Raw genomic sequence first — 20,802 nt, 5'->3', positions numbered from 1 at the left:
ACCCCTGGTGCTTCACAGCCGATGAAGTACATTTAAAATGTAGTCACTGTTGTAATGTAGGAATCGCAGCAGCCAATTTGGGCACAACAGGGTGTCACAAACAGGAATGTGATAGTAACCAGATAATTTGTTTTAATGATGTTGGTTGAGGGATAAATGTTGGCCAGGCCACTGGGGAAATTTCCTCCCCTCCCTCCACCATGCTCTTCAAAATATTGCCATGGGGTCTTTTATATCCACCTGAGAAGGCAGACAGGGCCTTGTTTTAACATGCTCAAGTTTCTGGAGTGGGACTTGAACCCAGAATCTTCTGATTCAAAGGTGGGAGTGCTACCACCCAGCTACAACTGCCTTCCACCTTGTTATTGATCGGACAGAAATATATTCAGTCTTTTAATGTAGATGGTGTCTAACTAAGACAGCTCATTGTGTGCTGGCTGCCGTATTGGGTGCCTTCTCCCAGTTGAATATGAAGTCCACTTTTGTGGGATGCTTGATGGTAAATTGCACTTGACTGAGAGCATCTGTAGTGAAATTGAGGAATTATTAGGAAAGGAAAATTGTAGCAGATGACCTTTATAAATTGTGAAGTTTTACCTACTCTATTTTCAACAGTTTTCTTGCGGTCAGTGCGGCATTTCGACTCCATGGATCCTCAGTTTACGATCCGTAGAAAAATGGAACAAATGAGAGAGGAGAAAGAACATATAGAACAACTCCGGGAGGTGAGGTGCTGACATGGCTGCAGATAATGGAAATTTGGTTCAAGACATGCCGGCACAGTTCTTGTAGATACTGATATCTGAACCTTGAGTTACCTTCATATCTATGTTGCGTACCAGCTTTGAATTGTAAAATATAGCTTAGCAGACTATTACCGTCATATTATAATTAGTAAAAGAAAATGCTTAAGACATTTACCATATACACTTGTGTAAAAGTCGACCCATGACTTTAGGCCAAAAAATTTTGAATTTTTCCTATATCTCATGTAAAAGTCGATCTTAACTTTCAGAGCACAGACAGGACATTCTAATCTAAATACCCGAACATTCATCTAGGGCCCCCACGTTTTTTCAATATGATGCCAAGCAAGAACAACAAATACACAGTGCCATTTTAAACTAAAAGTCACGTGTATGCAGAGAAGGCGAATAATTGAGCAGCAGCAAGAGAATTCAAAGTATGAGAGAAGAATGTCAGAGATTGAAGAAAGTTTTCAACACAGCTCATGAAGAGGCCAAAGAATAAAAGTGCCAACAAGGAAAAGCCTAGCAAGTGGCCGCAATTCGATGGTAAAGTTGCAGAATGGATACATAGAGTAGTTTCCTGCACATCCATCTGACTTTACGCCCTGTGTCCATGGTGGCTATTATTTTGTTAATAAAAGTTAAAAAAAATATGACTCGTGCAAAAGTCGACCCCACTCCCCAAATTTTAGCCTCAAAAATTCGACTTTTACAGGGGTATATATAGTATACATAAACTTACTAGTCACTTTATTTGCATTGGATGATTTGTCCATGCCATCACCTTAGTGGACAATAAAGCTTTAAAGTATTCTGTACCAAGATGTCTAGTTAAAGGACACACAGTCATATTTTGGGTCAGACCTGATATAACATCATGGGTGCATTAAGCTTACTGCACTGAAAATGTTAGTTAAGTATCTATTAAGATTATCCTAGGCAGGGGCAAAGTGTCCTTTTTTCCAGTTTTCTCCCCTCCTCTCTGAAAGCAGAAAGCTCAACAGTAAATGTTGCCAGTTATTTGGTTGTGGGGTCATTGTAGCTAAGCCAGATCCTGTCCTCACCCAATGCTCACACAGGCAAACTGACAACCTGAATCATTGGAGAGCATTTAGGAAAAGGGACCTCGCCAACTTCCATGAGCCAGTCAGGCTGAGGCTATTTGTATAGTAAAAGCAAACTACTGCGGATGCTGGAAATCTGAAATAAAAACAGAAAGTGCTGGAAATACTCAGTAGGTCTGGCAGCATCTGTGGAGAGAGAAACAGAGTTAATGTTTCAAATCGATGCCCTTTCATCTGATCTGTTCTGATGAAAGGTCACCGACCTGAAACGTTAATTCTGATTCTCTCTCCACAGATGCTGCCAGACCTGCTGAGTATTTTCAGCACTTTGAGAATATTGTGGATGCCTTTACCTGGGATTTAGCACTGAGCTGGGAAGCAGCTGGGCCCTTCAGCTATTATGGCTCAGCTACTCCTGAGGAAGCTGCTGGCAACATAATTTCTTACAGGTAAAATGCTATTCAGTCAGGGTGAAATGTGAGATGTGATATATTCAGAATAAGCTCTTTGAACATCTGAGTAGAAGTCTGTGGGGTGCACATCTGTACTTGCACTAAATTAGAGCCAGGGGTTACCCACAACTCTAACTGAATCTTATTCAACAGAATATTGAAACGAGATTAAAGGTTAGTCTGCCGGAAGAAATCGGAACAGCATTGATGGATGGAGTGGTTCTGTGTCATTTAGTCAATCACATCCGTCCGCGATCGGTACTCAGTATACACGTACCATCACCGGCAGTGGTAAGTCTTTCACTTTGAGTAAGGAAACAGCCACCTGTTTTTGTGTTGAGGTCTTTGTTGCATGTAGCACTGAAAGTTCATAGTCTGTCACAACTGACTAGCATGTAAACTGGTTCTTATGAATATCCTCTTTCTGCTTTGTGAAAGAACAGGCAATGTGGAATAATGGGAATCTAGAACTGAATTAAATTTTTTTGCCTTTACTATATTTCCTGTGCCATGTACCATTCTTTGTCAAAATAAGGAGTTAATGGCCTTTTAGGAACATAGGAATTTCTAGACAAGAGCACACCAAGGTCCATCTTGTCTGCTTTCTACCTTCCTGGTAGTCACATGATACAGCGATAATAGAGTTGCTGACAAACCATAGCAATCAATCTCTATCAATTAGTCTATGACAGATCCAGACATAACACTAAGAAAACACCGATTGGGGAGAGCTTTGGGAAACATAGCTCCAAAGTTGCCACACACAAAGTTGCCCATTCCTCTCAAACATGCTACTCTCATACACTCATACATCGCGTCTCAAATTACTCCTATGCTGCATCCCCAAATGTTTTTCTAGGGTTCTCAACAGAAGCAGTAGTTGAGCGACCCAGTTTGGTTCATCTCCCATGGGCCTGTGGAGGGCAGCACCGACCTAGATAACACAGCCAAGATTGGGAGTACTTTTTTTTTCTTCTCTGTATCTAACCCTCTACTATACCTGCCTTGGGAGTGTTTGATGGGACAGTGTAGAGGGAGCTTTACTCTGTATGTAAAACCACATTTTCAGTTTACTGTTGCAAATCCTTATGTAGCATATTCCTAAACTCAGCTGTGAAGAAAGAACCTTCATTTTATATAATGCTTTTACCATCCTCGGAACCTGCCACACTGCTTCACAGGCAGTACATTACTTTAGAAGGGCAGTCTCTGTTGTTCTGAGTAATTCGCACACTACAAGATCCCACAGACAACACTAAAATGAATGACCAGATAACTTGCTTGGCTATTGGTTGAGGGAGGTATTTTAGTTAGGAATCTGCAAGAATCTGTATGCTGTTCTTTGAGTAGTACCATGGAATATTTTATGTCCACCTGACCAAACAGGCGGGACTTCCATGTAATGTCTTACCCAGCAGCAATCCCTCAGTACTACACTGAAGTGTCAGCCTAGATCAGGGCTCAGCAACCCTAATAACATTTTAAAAATTTAGTCAAAAAGGTAATATCTTAAGCACCACAAAGCTATTACTCAAATGCCAATAATAATAAAAATCAAGACAGAGACACATTTCAACAACATTTTAAAGGTTTTTACGTTACGTTGATACGTTCTCACAAGTACAGTGTTAATAGAAGCTTAAAAAAAATCAAAACAAGCCATTTAACTACCATCAAAATGGGTTTGATCGATCAAGGTTGGGAGCTGGACACGAGTCCCTAATGAGCCGTAGGTTGCAGACCCCGGCCTAGATTGTGTGTTCAAATTCTCCAGTGGGGCTTGAATCCACATCCTTCTGGTTCAGAGATAAGAATGCTACTTAAGCTGACACACACACATGAAGGGGAAGAGCCACCAAAACTAGGTACTCCCCCACTCCTTGGACACTCTCACTCAACTCTTAGTGCCCAGAGAGAGAGAACTTTACAGAATTTTGGGAGGTGCTTGGCTACCAATGGCATGAGACATATTGCAAGGTGAAGGGGATCACCTTTTTAAAACAAAAAGTCACCCTCATGTTGTAAGTACAAATGGTTCCAGGCTCTATATTTTCTGAAGTGATCTGTATATTGTGTGATCTGAGTAAATACCTTCAAAAAGGCTGTGTACTTGTCTTACAGCCTAAACTGAGCATGGCAAAATGCAGGAGAAATGTGGAGAACTTTCTAGAGGCCTGCAGGAAAATGGGCGTCCCTGAGGTAATTTCATAAATTATTTTTAATTCACAATCTCTCCTCGGATTTAGGGTTGGAATGAAAACAGGCAAGTATTGCACAGTTTTAAAAAAGAAACTTGAACCATGCTAATTAAAAAAAGAAATGGAAGCACATGACCTCTGGGACTCTTCACATTGTAACCAAGTTAAATGGGAAAGTTAACCTTGCAATTATTATCATATAGAAAAGTCTGAAGTCAATCAGAGTAAATGTTCTCGTTTCATTCCAGCCCAACCTGAGTTATTCTTGTACATATTCTGAAGAGAGAGCTGTAAATCTTCAGTGATTTCATTTCACAAGTCATGGCATTGCTGTCACTGGCACATGTTAACTACTAATCTGTGAGACTTAGAGTTCACAGATTTGTTCGAAATAAAAAGCGCTGTGCAAACATGTTCCACAATACAAATGGTATTGGATTAAAGCTTTAATACATTGAGCCGCGATATAGGATTTGCAATCGTCTCTTCACTAAATTTTCATTTTCTTGTTCTTGTTTTTTGTGAAGGGGATCAAGGGGAGTGGAGGTAGTGAAGTTGATGTAGAAAATCAGCTGTGGTCTTATTGAATAGCGGAGCAGGATAGAGGGACTGTATGGCCTGCTCCTGCTGCTATTTATGTACTTATGATCTCTTAACTGGAAATGAATAAAATAAAGTTGAAAAGGGGGTTGCTCGGAGGAGCCGTATTCCCAAGTCTAGTTGCCATGCTAACTTTTACCTGCATTTGTTACGCTTATTGTTTGAGTTCTTTAGATCAGGATCTGTTCATTAAAACAGTTGGTTTTGGCAGAGCTGGTCTTCACATCTAAGGGGCCATCAGGTTGGAGTTCTGAGTCTTCCTAACTTGAGAGTGAGGAAACTATGGGATATGTTCCATAGGTTTAGCTGCCACTTCATTAGACAGAGAAGTGGATCATGGGTAATGTGGAATCCATTCAATAGTTCCGACATTCTAACAACTATGATCGAAATAAACTATTTCAAATCGATATGGGAGTACTGGGCCATATCAGAAAAATTTTGAAGAATTAGTAACTCCTTGTTTCTCTACCTTATCAGTTTTCTCCTCTGCTCTCCTTTCCCGAAGGTAAGGCTCCATGAGTGTCGGCCACCCTTCACCCCTTTTTCCAAAGTAACTATTATTCAGATGCGAGCTTTCACAGCAAATGTCAGCAGCCCATTTGACAACACAGCTAAGCTCAGTTTGGTCCTGTCAGGTCCACAAGTACTTGCAGCAAGGATTGTTGGATAATGGTCAGAAGCTGCAACACTGCCTTCACTTCCCCTCTGCCATGTCTCATCTAATATTAACATTTTCTTTAATTCTTGGGATGTGTGTGTCTCTGGAAAAGTGAGCATTTATTGTCTGTCCCAAGTTGCCCTTGAGAAGGTGGTTGTGGGCCTTCATATCGAGCTGCCATAGTCTATATAGTGAAGATACTCCCCAGTGCTATTAGGCAGGGAGAGCAGGATTATGACTCGGTGACAATGAGGAAACAGTGATATATGTCCAAGCTTGTTTGCTGTGTGACTTGGAGGGGAGCTTGGATATGATGATGTTCTCATGCACCATGTCCTAGGTAGTGGCTGTTGCGGTTTGCGAAGTGTTGCTGAAGAAGCTGTATCTCTAAATAAATAAATAAAAGCCTTAATGAGTTGTTGCAGTGCATCCTGTAGGTAGTACACACTGCAGCCATGGTGCCCCAGTGGTGGATGGAGTGGATGTTTGTCCGCATTTGGATAAATTGGAGAATACGAAACAGACTCAGAAGTCACAAGAGGATGCTATTCTACAAGTAGATATCGGCCGGCCAATTCCTGTTAAAAGGGGATACTGAGGCCACTTAAGGGAGTGTCTGATGCCACTGAACCTGATGAAGTACCTACAGCAGTTCCAAATACATAAAACTTTCCCCAACCTAGGAAGTCTGAGGCCAACAGTAGTTCCACTGTTGTAACATTGCTCACCTCTTCCCTATGCCACTGAAACCCTTACCTGTTCTTTTATCACTTAGAGTTCTGTATCTGCTTCACTCTATCCCTCCCATTCTTCACCCTCCATAAATTCCAAATAACACAAAATATAGCCACCTATGTTCTGTCCAGCGCTGTTTCCCACTCCCCCATCTTTCCGCTCCATTCCGCATCCTCACTGATTTACATTAACTTCAAGTCTGCAACACATAATAAAAAATCCTCATCCTCTTCAAATCCCTCTTTGGCCATTACCCGCCCTATTGCTGCAACCTCCTTATGGTCTCTCAGCTCTGGCCTTTTGTGCATCTTGTTCCCTCCCTTTTCCCCAGTCTTGGTGACAGAGCCTTTAACTGATTCATCCTTACTCTATGGAGCTCCCTTTGTGTCTCCTTGGCTCTCACAACCTTTAAAATCCATTCCCTTATGTATTTTTACCCACCTGTAAAGTGCCTTGGAGTGTTCTTTATGTACAAGTGGGTGTTATTGTACTTTTGTTTTGGAAGTCTCTCAGTCGTGTGCATATATACTCTTGTCTAGAAGGGATATTTTAAATTTTTTGAAGTCTTTGGGACATTTGATGTCATGATAGTTTTTATTGTCGGATATTGTTTCACTAAGAGGGCTGCGATACCCAAATGTTTAAAGTCCAGTGGGCTTTGCCTCAATCTTGATATTATCAACAAGTCATTGGACAGCCAGGGGAGTTGTTTCCATTTCCTATTCACTTGGATGATAGAAATAATTAATATTGGATGCCTGCTTTTTGAGAAAGCGCTTGGTGTTTCTTCAAAGAAACCTGCTTAGTGAGGAAGACCCCTTTGATCTGAGATGCGAGAAGCTGCTCATTATGTTTTTCTCAGTTCGTGTTCCCCATCCATTTAGTTATACATCACAGCAATGGGAGATCCATCCATGTTATAGAGTTCTAAGACACAGCTGTAAGAAACTAAGACTTTTGAAAAGTTTTACCATATTGAGCTAGGCCATTTAGGAGGGAAATCAGGAAGTATATTTTCACACAAATGGTATTAGAAATCTTGAATTCCCTGTTCCCAAAGAGATGGATGTTGGTTTAATTGGAGTTTTCAAGACTGAATTTGATAGATTTTTGTTCGCTACATCAAGGGATATGAAACTAATGGGAGGAAATGGATTTGAGGTACAAATCAGCCATGGTGGAACAGGCTTGAGGAGCTGAATGACCTACTCATATTCCTATGTTCTTCAGGCACTGTTGCAGATTAACGCATTGCAGATTGATGTAGAAGCAGTTTTAATTAATCAATCCATAATGTGTTTAAATCTTGTTGCTTGCAAGAACTTCCTGTTAACTTCTTCCATGTATAACTTTCTTTGTCAATATTTACAGTGGCAGCTGTTAATCTGTGTAAACTGTTATGCTATAATTGCAACCTCCTACCACTGGAGGCAATGCAGTGACTTTAAAATGGGGATTGAATTCAGCTTCACGTCCTGGTCCAATTATCCCGCACTAATACTCCTAAACTGGAAGAGTACGTTTGATCATAACTCCTTGTGTGTAACACCACAGGAGACAGGCTAATATAATTAATTAGGCAAATTTAAGATCAAGAAGTTGTGGGTTTCTTAGATTTCTTTGTTTGCTTAGATAGATCCCATGTCTGTTGTAGGATCCTTTTCTCTTGATATATCTGAGCAAATGGAGGGAGGCTGTTGTCTCTGCAATGTGCTATGGGGATCGCCGGATACTGTTCCGTTGAACAGCGTGTCAGCGTTCTGTTAGTGTGCATCAAAACCCTACTTGTGTAAATACTCTATACACAAGTACATACATTTCAAATTTATGGCGTTTATTTTTTGGCGATTCAGACCAAAGCTGGTTCTGGCCCCGGTAACATCCTCGGCTCATTTCAAATTTTGAGTTTACATGAAGTTTTTGATCCCCATACATTTGTTGAAGAGAGCTGAGCCATTTTGAAGAAGGCTGCTTTCATCCAGTGAGACAGTATTGATTCAAGTCTTTGTGGTCTTGTACATTACAGGAGTAAAATGTTCATGAGTTAACATCTGTAGTTTCCATTTTTTTTGATGAGCTAATTGTTACAATTTATAATGTCTTAGGTTACATAGCTGCCCTGTAACTCTCTGTAAAGCCATGTGTTATTGTATTTTATGACATGAAGTAAATTGATCGTGATCACAGGGCATGTTTTGATGGGTCTCTCTAATAGAACATCAAGCAAAGCTGTATTTTTAAGTCTTTTTATTTTCTCTTCCAAAACAAAAATTGAAGTAATGGCAACAAGAGATTTATTCTGTTTCCTTAAGTATGACTTCAAAATGGCACCAAATCCACAGAGGCCAGGTGCAGTTTATCCCAACAAATTAAGAATTCTAATCCTCTATATGTTTAATTTAGTGGGAGTAGTCTTCCAAGTTAGCTGATTGATTATTCAAAGCACTGTACCTCACTCACCTGGTCAGTCTTCATTTGTGGACGTAAGCAGTGAGTTGAGAGAATAAGAGCCAAAATGGGAATTTCTACAGGCTTTGGAAAGGCTGGAAGAGTTGATAGGGCTGAAGGATGCGAGGGTTAAGAACTGCCGGGCAAACATGAAGAGAAAAGAAACTTGGGGAGCAAGTACAGATATGCAGCCCCTGGAGCCACTCCCCTGTTTGATTGCTGTTGAAGTGGAGCTGAATGTTCTGAGGAGCGTGACCTTGTTTGCCACTCCGCGCGCGATCACCATTAACAAAGCAGATAGAGAGAGACAGGCTTGAGGCTGAATGGTTCTGTCATTGGCTCTGCCAGTCCTATGGTGCCCATTAGCAGTAGGCATCTTTACAGCAGATGGCACAGCTCTGCACCTGGCTCTCTGATGACCCAGATCTGACGGAGGCAGCTCCCCACAGTTATTATTACGGTTGGTCACCAGAGCACATCAGAGGCTGGGAATTCTGCAGCGAGTAACTCACCACCTGACTCCCCAGTGCCTGTCCACCATCTACAAGACACAAGTTAGGAGTGTGATGGAATACTCTCCACTTGCCTGGATGGGTGCAGCTCCAATAACACTCAAGAAGCTTGACAACAACTAGGACAAAGCAGCCCGCTTGATCCCATCCACCACCTTCAACATTCACTCCCTCCACCACTGACGCACAGTGGCAGCAGTGTGTACCATCTACAAGATGTACTGCAGCAACTCACCAAGGCTCCTTCGACAGCATCTTCCAAACCCGTGACCTCTACCAGCTAGAAGGACAAGGGCAGCTGATGCATGGGAACACCACCACCTGAAAGTTCCCCTCCAAGCCACACACCATCCTAACTTGGAACTATATTGCCTTCCTTCACTGTCACTGGGTCAAAATCCTGGAACTCCCTTCCTAACAGCACTGTTGGTGTACCTACACCCCAAGGATTGCAGCGGTTCAAGAAGGCAGCTCATCATCACCTTCTCGAACAATTAGGGATGGGCAATAAATGCTGGCCTAGCCAGTGATGCCCACATCCCATGAACAAGTTAAAAATAAAATGGTGCACCAATTTCTGCAGATAATGGTTGTTATATTGTGGGCATGGTCGATCAGGTTTTTCTGGCTGGTGGTCACCCTGGCACGTTTTCTTTCATGCAACAACACTGAAAGCATGGCAATGTCTTTTGGGGTGCTTCTGAGTAACAGATTTGGTCAGGCCTCCACATATATTTGCCATGGACCTGCTTTGCAACCTGCCTTCATAAAGGCCAGGAAAAGACACAGGAGATGTTACAAGGTCACATCTGTGTCGTTATCTCATGGAAATTGGGATACTAAAATGAGGAAATGATGCTTCTTTGTGTAGAGCCATAGTCAGATCTGGAATACTGCTTTCAGCTTTGGGCACTGAACCTCAGGAAGGGTATCTTGCCCTTACACAGCACTTATTCAACAAAATTATACCAGGGTTTAAAGGGCTACATTAAGAGGATAGGTTGCAACAACTTGGCTGTATTCACTTGTGTTCAGAAGATTGAGGGGTGAACTGACTGAAGTATTTAAAATTGATAAAAGGATTCGATAGGGTAGATACAGTGAAACTCTTTCGCCTGGTGGGAGAACCCAACACAAGGGGACATAATCTTAAAATTAGAGCTGGGCCATTTATGAATGAATTTAGGAAGCACTTTTTCACACAAAGGATCGTGGGAATCTGGAACTGTGGATGCTGGGTGAATTGAGATTTTCAGGACTGGGGTCAATAGATTTTTGTTAGGTAATTAACAAAATGATATCAGGCATATGGTGTAAAGGCGAGTAAATGGAGTTGAGGTACAGGCCAGCCATGATCTAATTGAATATTGGAACAGGTTTGAGGGACTGAATGACCTATTCCCATTTCTATGTCATTTGAATGTTATAAAGCTCCAGCCTGTTCCAGGCAGTAGTTTCTGAAGACCATCTGAAACCTGGCAGAATAGTTTCTATTTCATGTAAACTAGCTTAGATCAGTTTAAAAAAAATCTAGTTTCAACCACATCTACTGCCTCCTTGAAGCCCACTGTTCCATTTAGAAAGCAGAGTAGTATCAAAGAAGCTGACCTCTGATTGGGTGAAAACAGATTGCAAAGACCAATAGAATCCAAACTGTTCCAATGAATCCAAGTCAGTCCGAAAGGCAGTCTTGTTGTAAATGGGAGCACATTATCGCTGGACAAGTTGTCTAATCCATAACACCAAAAGTGCAGTACCAGCACAGTGAAGGCTAAATCAGTGAATGCTTTATACCCCTAGATCTGTTCAAGTGTGTTTCACTAACTCAATTATCTTTTTGGAATGGCATTGAGATCTGAAACAAACTGAGAGATTATTCCCATTTCTATCTTTTTTTAAATCCTCCTGGTCACTGTCACTGCATTGTATATCCAGCTCTTAATTAGGTTGTCTCTCTGTTTTCTAATTTATAAGTTGTCTCTTCTTACCTTACTGTATATTCAATTTTAAATCCCAATAATATCTCAATCTTCAGCTCAACTTCAACTGTGAATACATTCTTGAGATCATAGTGTGTATACTGCATAGCTTATACACAACAGAAAATAGATGCAAAGCTGGAATTTAATCCCGGTTTTCTGACTTTGCCCACAAATCAGTCGGTCTTTACTTTTGTAGTCTGGAAAATCATCCAAACACTCTGAGTAAATTGTAGCCTGAAACTTTACTGCCAACTGTCCATAATTCTATGAATATCAGCTTAAAACACAAAGTTTCAGTTTGGGTCCATGTTTGCACAGCCTACTGGTTGAATGAAACTTAATATGCATGAAATAAGGAGTGTCTCAAAATAGTGTTTGGCCGAGACTCCATTAGATGAGTAGTTTTCTACATTAGCCACTTTCATTCATAGTTGCTTATATTGGGGCACCTAAATAAGCATAATTTGGACATGCCTTTTAGGATAATAAGGCTGAACTAGCAGATGATTTAAGATGTTGGCTGCCAGATATACAATAAATATCTCAATGTCTCTGGCTTCACATCTTTCTAAGAACTATGCAGCAGCTTCATGTCTTGTTGGAACAAAAGCTTTTTTTTCCTGCAGACCTCTTGCTTTTCCTTCTATGCATCATGTTTGAAACAATGTCCAGTTTTCAATTACAACTCTTGTGCAGAATGATTATGTTTGGATTCAAGTATATAACACCACAGATCAAGACAGTAAAACAGGATTCTGTAGTTCCAGTATCTGTGCTCTGTGTTCACAGAATGGGACACATTGACCATACAGAATCTCAAAATATTAGAGCCTTACTCCTGCAAAATGCAATGGTTTTTGTTTTGTTCACTGTTTTATTCCAGTCCTGCCTGGAAAGTCTCTGAGATAGTGCCTGATGTCCACTCATTGTCGTCCCATTCCCACCTCCTCCTCGCTCGTAGACATGGTGGTGATTGGGACCAGAGAGCCTGGGGTGTCACAGGCCTGAACCCATGGGACTGTGGGCAGACAGAGCAATATCACTGCCTAGTGCATTGATTGGTTTATAGTTTCAGAGATGGATACAGCCACTGTTCAATCCAGACCTTCCACAATCTGATTCCATTTCATGGATGGTCCAGTCGTAATTGACTGACTAGCACGTCTTGGCCCACAGTGAGCTGCAAGTGTCACTGGAACTAACCATTTGCGGGTTCACTGTACTTAGCCGAGCATGTCCTTTCTTTTTAAAATCTAAACAATACACTCCCCCAATGCAGTGAGAGATTGTAGCTGTTTTGATCTCTAAATCAATTCTAAACCATGTTCTTTATTTTTGAACAAAATTCTGTTTGCAACTTTCTAGCTTAAGGGTGTTAAACAAAATCTCACCTGAGGATGGGCGGCAGGGGAGCGGGTAACTACTTTCCTTTGCACTGTTTCTGTGAGAATCAAGAGGTTTGACTGATCAGCAAGACTGGCATAATTCTGCAGTTTCAGTTCTTTGAGCGTCTGTGATCCTGTAGTGAGTAGATAGACGAGCTTGTGGATGACTCGCTTCTTCCCTGCTTCTTTCTCAGCCGCCATATGTGAACTGGCTTTAACCTGGCAGAGCAGCTTTTGAAATGCTCCCAAGTCCGATCCTAACCACAACACGCATTAACACATTGAGAAAAGCATCTATCTTACTGTTTTATCCCATAAACCTGCTGAGCAACTGCATCCATCTTCCCATAGCACTGAAAACTTCTATTTCCTCTGGCTGCTTTCATAGATAGAAGGCAATGCAAGGCCGCACAGTTTTCCCATGCATGCTACTAATCCAGCCTGTTTAATTCTTGTTTATACAGACTCTTGCTAAGTTTTGTATTTGTAATATCATGCACTGTTCTTCTGTCTTGGCTGCTGCCCCTCGGATAGGCTGACATCTGCTCTCCGTATGACATCCTGCAGTCGGACGTCCAGAACATTCAAAAGACTGTTGGCGCACTGCTGGCACACAGGGAGAAAGTCCAACAGCCAACACCAGCCTTTCTCACTTGGGATCTCTTTGGCTTTTGCCTTTTCCACGCTTGCTTTTTAGTGTTGCTATATATTACTTACAACTGGAGTTCATTGATATAGAAAATTGCATGTGCAGATATCCTTGCACTGTGTGTATAAACCAATTACAGGTATTTGTATTCTTATTAATACCCACTCTTCTGTTTGCTACTGTTACACTAACTTTTACCAAGGAGCACACATTGCCTCTGAAAAGCTACCTTTGACTGATAAATCCAATTTACTGCTGTATTCTCCTAAAATCATGTAACTGGTGTCAGGATTTACAAATCTATTTTGCTCATGTGGCCTGTTACTAACACCCCCACTTCGAAACTGAGGGCTACTGTGAAGTAAGTCTGAAGAAGCATAACATACGACACCTTTAATATATTTAAGATATTTATGTACTTCTTGCTGTGAATCACTCTGCACATTATGGCAGCTTAGAAACTAAATGGACAGTTATACCCCTATAGATTCTGATACTATCCACAGCATTTGGATAAGTTACATTGGAAATGGCATTAAGCAAGAGTGTACCAATTCTACTTTATTTTCTGGGGATTGCTCTTCAAAAGGGAACATTTGTCCTGATGAAGTTGAATTGTTGACCTGCAGCACCACCCAGTGGTGAGATACCAGTCTGATCCCATGACTTCCTCACCTCCGTAAAAAGCCACTCCAAGGGATCTTGGCTGGCACGTTCAGTGTTACTGCTCATATATACTCTCTACTGGCTGGCAGGTCTGTTGCTACCTTCTGGTTGGCAGCGGACTTAACGCAAAGAGGATTTTGCACCAGGAAGAAAGTGTTCCTGTTAAAATACACAGAGGAGATTTGTCCTGTAAAAGAGTGAGTAAAGTCTTACCCATTTTCCACCAGCAAAATAAGCCTGTTTTCACTGAAGCATGAAGTGTGCAGGTGATGAGATATAGGTTATTCCTAATAAAATCCACAGTGCAACTACAAATTGCCAGTTGTGTTGAGCTGGTCAGAACATTCCCTGCAGATTGCCTGCAATCTGTTCTTTGTGCGTCAAATAGCTGGATATTTGCTTTGAGCTGATAGATTAATACCACCCAGCACGATCTGAATCTGACAATAGGTAAGCGTATATGCTGAAGGCACATTCGGTTTGGGTAGCCTTGATACAAAATGAATCTGATCATGTGCAAATGTAACTTAGGATCTTTATGGTGCTACTCAGCAACACATGGGTTTGTGAAGCGGGGGGTGGGGCAGTGGAGAGGGTGTGGTATTCTGCGCTTTGTGTTTGATGTTTGAGTGGCTCACAGCCATCTTCTCAATTAATTAGGGATGGGCAATAAAAGCTGGCCTTGCCAATGATGCCCATGGACAGTTATAAAAAAAATCTACGAGGCCCTTCATGAACTCATGACATGGTTGTTGGGCAGTCAATCACTGTTCTTGATTGGATTCTGCTAGGTTGAAGACACAGGCTGCCTCTCAGTTCCATACACCTGCCACTGTGTGTGGTTTTACTCATTCTGGAGCAGGTTCCAGGGTGACCTACCCCAGAGGAATGATAAATTCTACGTCAAGCTGTTGGTGGGCTGGGAGGGTAGGAGAATGAATGACTTGCTGAGCTCTGCACTCTCAGCTTCTGCTCCTGATAATCACTGAGCGACAGCCAAAAAGTCAAAGCCTTGCTTTCTCTTTCTCCCATTCCACCACAGGTCTGGTGTCTGAGAGCGCAACAGCAGCATGTATAATCACAACACTCTTTACATAGATATTTGTGGCTTGTATCATTTCTATAGGAATTACTAGTAACATTCTTTACCTTTTTATGCTACCTTTCCTTAGGAAAAGTTATGTCTGCCCCATCACATACTAGAAGGAAAAGGGTTGCTGAAAGTAAGTATGACCGTTCAAGCACTGCTCGACTGGGCCATAACCAAATTCCCATTATTTTCGTGAATCCAGAGTTGCATTGCTGCTGGCCCCCAGAATTCTCAATGAGTACCACAGCCTGAAGGCCCAGAGTGGAGACAAGGCATACGAAAAAAGGACACTTTTCATCAGCTGACGGGTGGAACAACTTCTATCCATTAAGGCACTACCACCATTTGTTTTGAAAATATAACAAAAAGCTACATATGTTAGAATATTTAATCAACATGTTAACTTTGCAACTACAGATATTTACAGCTTTGCTGCAGTGAGGCAAAGCCAGGGTTTTAAGTATGTTTTAATATATAAAAAAAAACTCCCCTTTGTTCTAATTTGTTTAGTTGCTATGATATTCCAATGGCTTTTAAGAATCACTGTGAGCAAGTTTAGAACATTTTCATAAGTTATTTATATTATTTATTCAGGAAATGTTTTACTCATCCATTTGGATGAAGGTTGTAAATTTGAAAGACTTACAGCTGAAACTGCTTTTTAGAGATGATAGGAACAATTTTATTGTACTGCAACAATTTGTGCATTTTAGTTAATGCTTAGTTTCACCTGTTAAGTGAGCCTTAGGCTTCCTGAAATGTGCTGGTGATCTTTATTTATGTGAAATGATTTACTGGCAGCGATGAGCAGTCCCTAATCGGAATCAGTATATGAAAAGCAGCTTATCTGGATTGGTTCTCAGGGTGGTCACTGCTACATGGTAAAATTACCAGTGAATAATTCTTTTAAAACAAAACTGACAAAAAGTCTCTCTAAATAGATGATTGACATCTTCCATGTGCTGCATTCCATTAGTTCATTCCAGATTATGTATCCCTTGTTCAATTAGGCTAGTTTAGTTGATTTGAGGTGGAACCAGTTTGATTTTGATTTTCCAAAGGGATATGGAAACTGAGGAGAGGAATCTTCATGACATGCTCCCATGAGTGGTTTTGGTTAAACAGGAGCTGTTCTTCAAACAGCAAAAGTTGGAACAATGACGGTGGTTCTTTGTGCAGGGAATGAATGAAGCGTTTTAGAGTCAATGTACCTTGTTGCTCTGATATTTGTGATTGACAGGCCTTGATTTAGTAAACAACTCTGTTTAAAAGTTTACACAAAGAAGCCATCTTACACCATTGTAAGATAAATATTAGTGGACTTAATATTGCAATGATACCAAAAACTCAGCCTATATTAGAAGTACTGTCAAAAAGCCTATGGTTTGTGGTGGGTGTTTGAGCTGAGTCTCTAGACTTTGCTATGTTTAGTTCTTTACATTGTGCTGCAATGCACAATTCAATGCAATTTATTCAAACTGACCAATCTCGCACTTCAGACTGTAATAGTACCCAGGGAGTCGTGCCCTATCTGTATTGCCACCAAAAGATGTCAATTCACAGTTTGTATGCCAGTGTTTTGAAAGTGATTTTAACATTGATTTATATACTGCAAAATGCAGCAAAGGAAAATACACTACAAATAACATGACCGTTGTCGAATTCACACACTGCTTAAAGATAACATGAAAGAAGCTTTCTGTCCATGGCTGCAAAGTCGATTAGGTTTACCAACCAGAAACGGATTGTATTTCAAAACAGAAGGGAATGGTTGGAGCTTATGATAAAAAGAACATGTTAAATAACCACTACTTCAAAATTAAACTATTTTTAACAAAGGAGAAGCTTTTTTTCCTCTTTAAAGTGCTGGATGCCAGAAACTGTGTCCGATTTGCATTGCTAAGCAAATGGGAAGGAAAAGCGGGTATCGGGGAACTGTGCAGGTACCTGTTGAGCTGCAGGAGCAGAGAGCTTGCCTTTGCACATTCTCCACCTGATCATGTATGAAAAGTGAATGCATGGTGTCAGAAGCAAAACTGTTCAAGCCTTTTAAAATACAGCTGCAATGTTTTTTTTCTATCTGGACATTTCTGAAAAAATATTTAGAATGGAATAAAAGTCTAACACTTTCATTTCAGTAAAGAATCACAATGGAGAAGCACACAGAGCCAGACATGTTTCAGGACATTTTATAGATAAGATGTTGGGGGCGTTGGTGGCGGTGTTCATTGTACTGAGCACCATTATATGGGCAGAACATTAATGAGGAGACCTTTTGATACTTTTTCAACCATCGTGTCAAATCAAAGAAAATTAATGAAATTCAGTTTTGTTTTACATTAAACCTGTTGTCAGAAAAACAATGGAACAGGAAAAGTTGAAAGCAAGAGTAACATGGTTTCATTGTAGTTACTTTTGTATTAAAGATTGGTTCTGGGTAATAGCGATAGATTGTGGCAGGTTCAGTTTTTGATGGAGGGGTGCGGTGAAAAGCTTTGATGTAGGGCGGGTCTGTAGGGAGAAGGGTGGGGCAGCAGAGAGCAAGATAGAGCTATGAAGAATGGGGTGGGGCTATAGGGAGCAGGGCGGAGCTTTGGTGAGTCAGGGCAGGTTGTATGCAACTGTAGAGTTGGGGGGTACTGTAGAAAGAAGGGCAGGGCTGTCAGGAGCTTTGGAAGTGGAGTGGGACTGTGTACCCCAGGGTAAGGCTGTAGGGAGGTGAGTGGGACTGTAGGGAGCAGATTGGGGCTGTAGGGAGAAGGGCAGGGATGTAGGGAGCTCTGGAGAGTGGACAGGAATGTAGGGAGTTCTGGAGAATGGGGCAGGGCTACAGTGCTGTATGGTGATTTAAATCTGGCAGTGCAGATGAACGTGTTTAATTCCATTTATGTCTACCAACCTCAAACAGAAGTAGCCAACCACTGTGAATTCATTCACTCTTGGAGAGTTAGTCATTTTTAAAAAAATATTTTTCTTGGAATCACATATTACTGAGTGAAATAACTAGCAAGGACCAAAACTGTATTGGATGTTTAAAGTCAATGGTACAAAATAAAATACATCAGAGTGACATTATGACCATGTAGTTCGCCAGGGATTAGATACAGTGATGGAGGGATTATCTTTCAGTAAACTCACTTATTGTGTCACCTGTCTGTGTAGCATTGAAACAGTAACTACATTTTTACTTTGTGTGGTGCCCTTGAGCTCAGTTGGATTGTGGATCTTGTGGCATCAAGAAAATCTCTTCCAGATTGGGTATGAATTCCTGGGTTGCACAGGAGGTGTGGTACAAATCAGGAATTTTATCTGCGTAGATATTGGCTAGGTATTATAATGGGTTGTAGAAGAGTATGGTTAACTGGAAATAAATGAGAACGGGTATGCTGCAAACACAAGGGTATCCAGCAGCATTCTACAAATTATCCTAAAGCATAAAATCAGAAACCAGTCTTATGATCCCAGATGAAGCAAGATACAAAGTACAAACTACAAAACAGTGTAACAGTGAATGCTTTAGGGTATGTTGGTGAAGCAGTCACATCATTGAAATCTGAGGAAAAGATTTTATCAAGCATAAAGACTATGTGTTCATTATTATCATGATGGGCATTTTAAAACATGCAGAAAGTAATGTATTTATAAAAAGAACACAGTGAACAATTCAGAATGGGAATGGCGTTCCAACAATTGTTTCAATTACATACTAATGATACGATTTTTCTATTCATGAAATAAAATTCCTGATTCCAAGCCCAGCTGTGAGCAAGAATTGTTTACTATTGATTTTGGTGTCTTTAAATAAAACTAGAAAGCAGAACACTGCAATAGGACTATGCACTTAATTGGATATTTATTATCTGATAAAATAGAGGATAGAAAGAGAACCTTGTTTAAAATGCATGGCTCTTTTATACTACAGAAATACAAAGCCTAATTGAAGCACAATTGGTAGATGAGGAGAATCCTGACACTCGTATCTTAGAGGTGACAAGTGCTGTGAAAATGCAGTTTACAGAAAGTCATGTATTTAAATGTATATAAATGACCACAGTGCTTTTTTATTTACAGATTTTGAGTATTTGCTGTTGGAATGGCATATTGTGTAATCAGTCAGGTTTTCATTGTTCACAGCTGGCTTTCAGCATGTATTATATAAAGAAAGAGTATTGTTCTATCTTTTAATATTTTGTAAAATTGCAGTTTCTATCAAGTCATCGAATTCTGGAGCACCCTGTTCTACTTGTATGGCCAAAAGATCTTCCAGTGTCTGTATATAATTTGCGCAATATATTTTGCATGTGTGGCCTATTAATGTTATCTAAGCCATTGTATATAATGTATATTATGTAGAAATCACTTTTATTGCAACATCAATAATAAAGCCATGTTATTTGCAAATGTTCTGTCTTCTGGCACAATATATTTATTTATTTTCCAATCTTTATGTTGGAAAAATAGGCCTGGGTACTGACAGCTAAGTATATGGGTGTAGTTTGCACTGATACAGTAATTGGTCACATTGTGCTGTGGTACCCCCCACACATGGCATTGCAGGGAAACCAAATGACAATGTAACTAATACTTCCACCATCTTTAGAAGAAACTGGTTGGGATAACTTTGTTGAACTTTAACAAAATGAGCCAAATTAATTGTACTTACCTTTCTGGAATTTGCCATGCCTCAAAATGTTGTCCTTTATATTTTCACACATCAAAAGACCCCAAAAGTGTAACTGCCAGCTGTTGCACAAAACTATTAACCAACCTAAGCTTGGAAAGGCCATCAATCTGAAATATTAACTGTTACTCCACAAATTCTGCCTGATTTGCTGATCGTTTTCCAGCATTTTCTGTTTTTAACCAAATTAAGCTATTGTTTTTAAGCTAATTAAATGACCAATGCCTGTGTGATAAATATTGGTAAGTGTTAAAAGCCCATCTCTAATGAACACACCAGGGGAGGTTGTCTAATTCTCCAAGTTTCACTTGGGAAGCAATAGGATGTGTAGACACCACTGATGCTGATAGTGAGATATTGATGTGTCTCTAATTCTGGCCTCTTGAGCATCCCTGGTTTAATCCTCCACCATTGGCAGCTGTGCTTTCAGCTGCCAAGGCCCTAAGCTCTGTATTTCTCCATATACCCTTCTGCCTCTACCTCTCTTTCCTCCTTTTAAGACACTCCTTAAAACCTACCTCTTTGACCAAGCTTTTGGTCATCTGCCTTATTATCTCCTTATAGAATAGAATCATAGAATGTTTACAGCACAGAAAGAGGCCCATTGTGTCTGTGCCGGCTGAAAAATGAGCCACCCAGCCTAATCCCACCTTTCAGCATTTGGTCCATAGTCCTGCAGATTATGGGATGTGAGGTGCATAACCAGACACCTTTTAAATGAGTTGAGGGTCTCTGCCTCTACTACCCTTTCAGGCAGTGAGTTCCAGGCCCCCATCACCCTCTGGGTGAAAAGACTTTTCCTCATCTCCCCTCTAATATTTCTACCAATCACTTTAAATCTATGCCTTCTAGTCAGTGACCTCTCTGCTAAGGTAAATAGGTCCTTCACATCCACTCTATCCAGGCCCCTCACAATTTTGTACATTTCAG

General features: G+C 40.7%; 1 protein-coding gene across 5 annotated transcripts in view; it reads left to right on the top strand.

Annotated features, from left to right (window-relative positions):
* The window catches only part of lrch1 (leucine-rich repeats and calponin homology (CH) domain containing 1), a 188,100-nt gene extending 168,508 nt beyond the window's left edge, over nt 1-19,592 (top strand). For all 5 annotated transcript variants that reach the window (XM_068040286.1, XM_068040285.1, XM_068040287.1 and 2 more), the window contains 4 exons: nt 616-725; nt 2,419-2,556; nt 4,387-4,464; nt 15,274-19,592. In XM_068040286.1, coding sequence (XP_067896387.1) covers nt 616-725; nt 2,419-2,556; nt 4,387-4,464; nt 15,274-15,387 — 440 coding nt within the window. In that variant the 3' untranslated portion in view covers nt 15,388-19,592. The remainder of the gene's footprint in view (nt 1-615; nt 726-2,418; nt 2,557-4,386; nt 4,465-15,273) is intronic.
* The last annotated feature ends 1,210 nt before the right edge of the window (nt 19,593-20,802 follow it).

Source organism: Heterodontus francisci, chromosome 10 (genome assembly GCF_036365525.1).
Source record: "Heterodontus francisci isolate sHetFra1 chromosome 10, sHetFra1.hap1, whole genome shotgun sequence".
Lineage (NCBI taxonomy): Eukaryota > Metazoa > Chordata > Chondrichthyes > Heterodontiformes > Heterodontidae > Heterodontus > Heterodontus francisci.
Note: the sequence above shows the minus strand (reverse complement) of the source record. Positions and strands in the feature narration are given on the sequence as shown.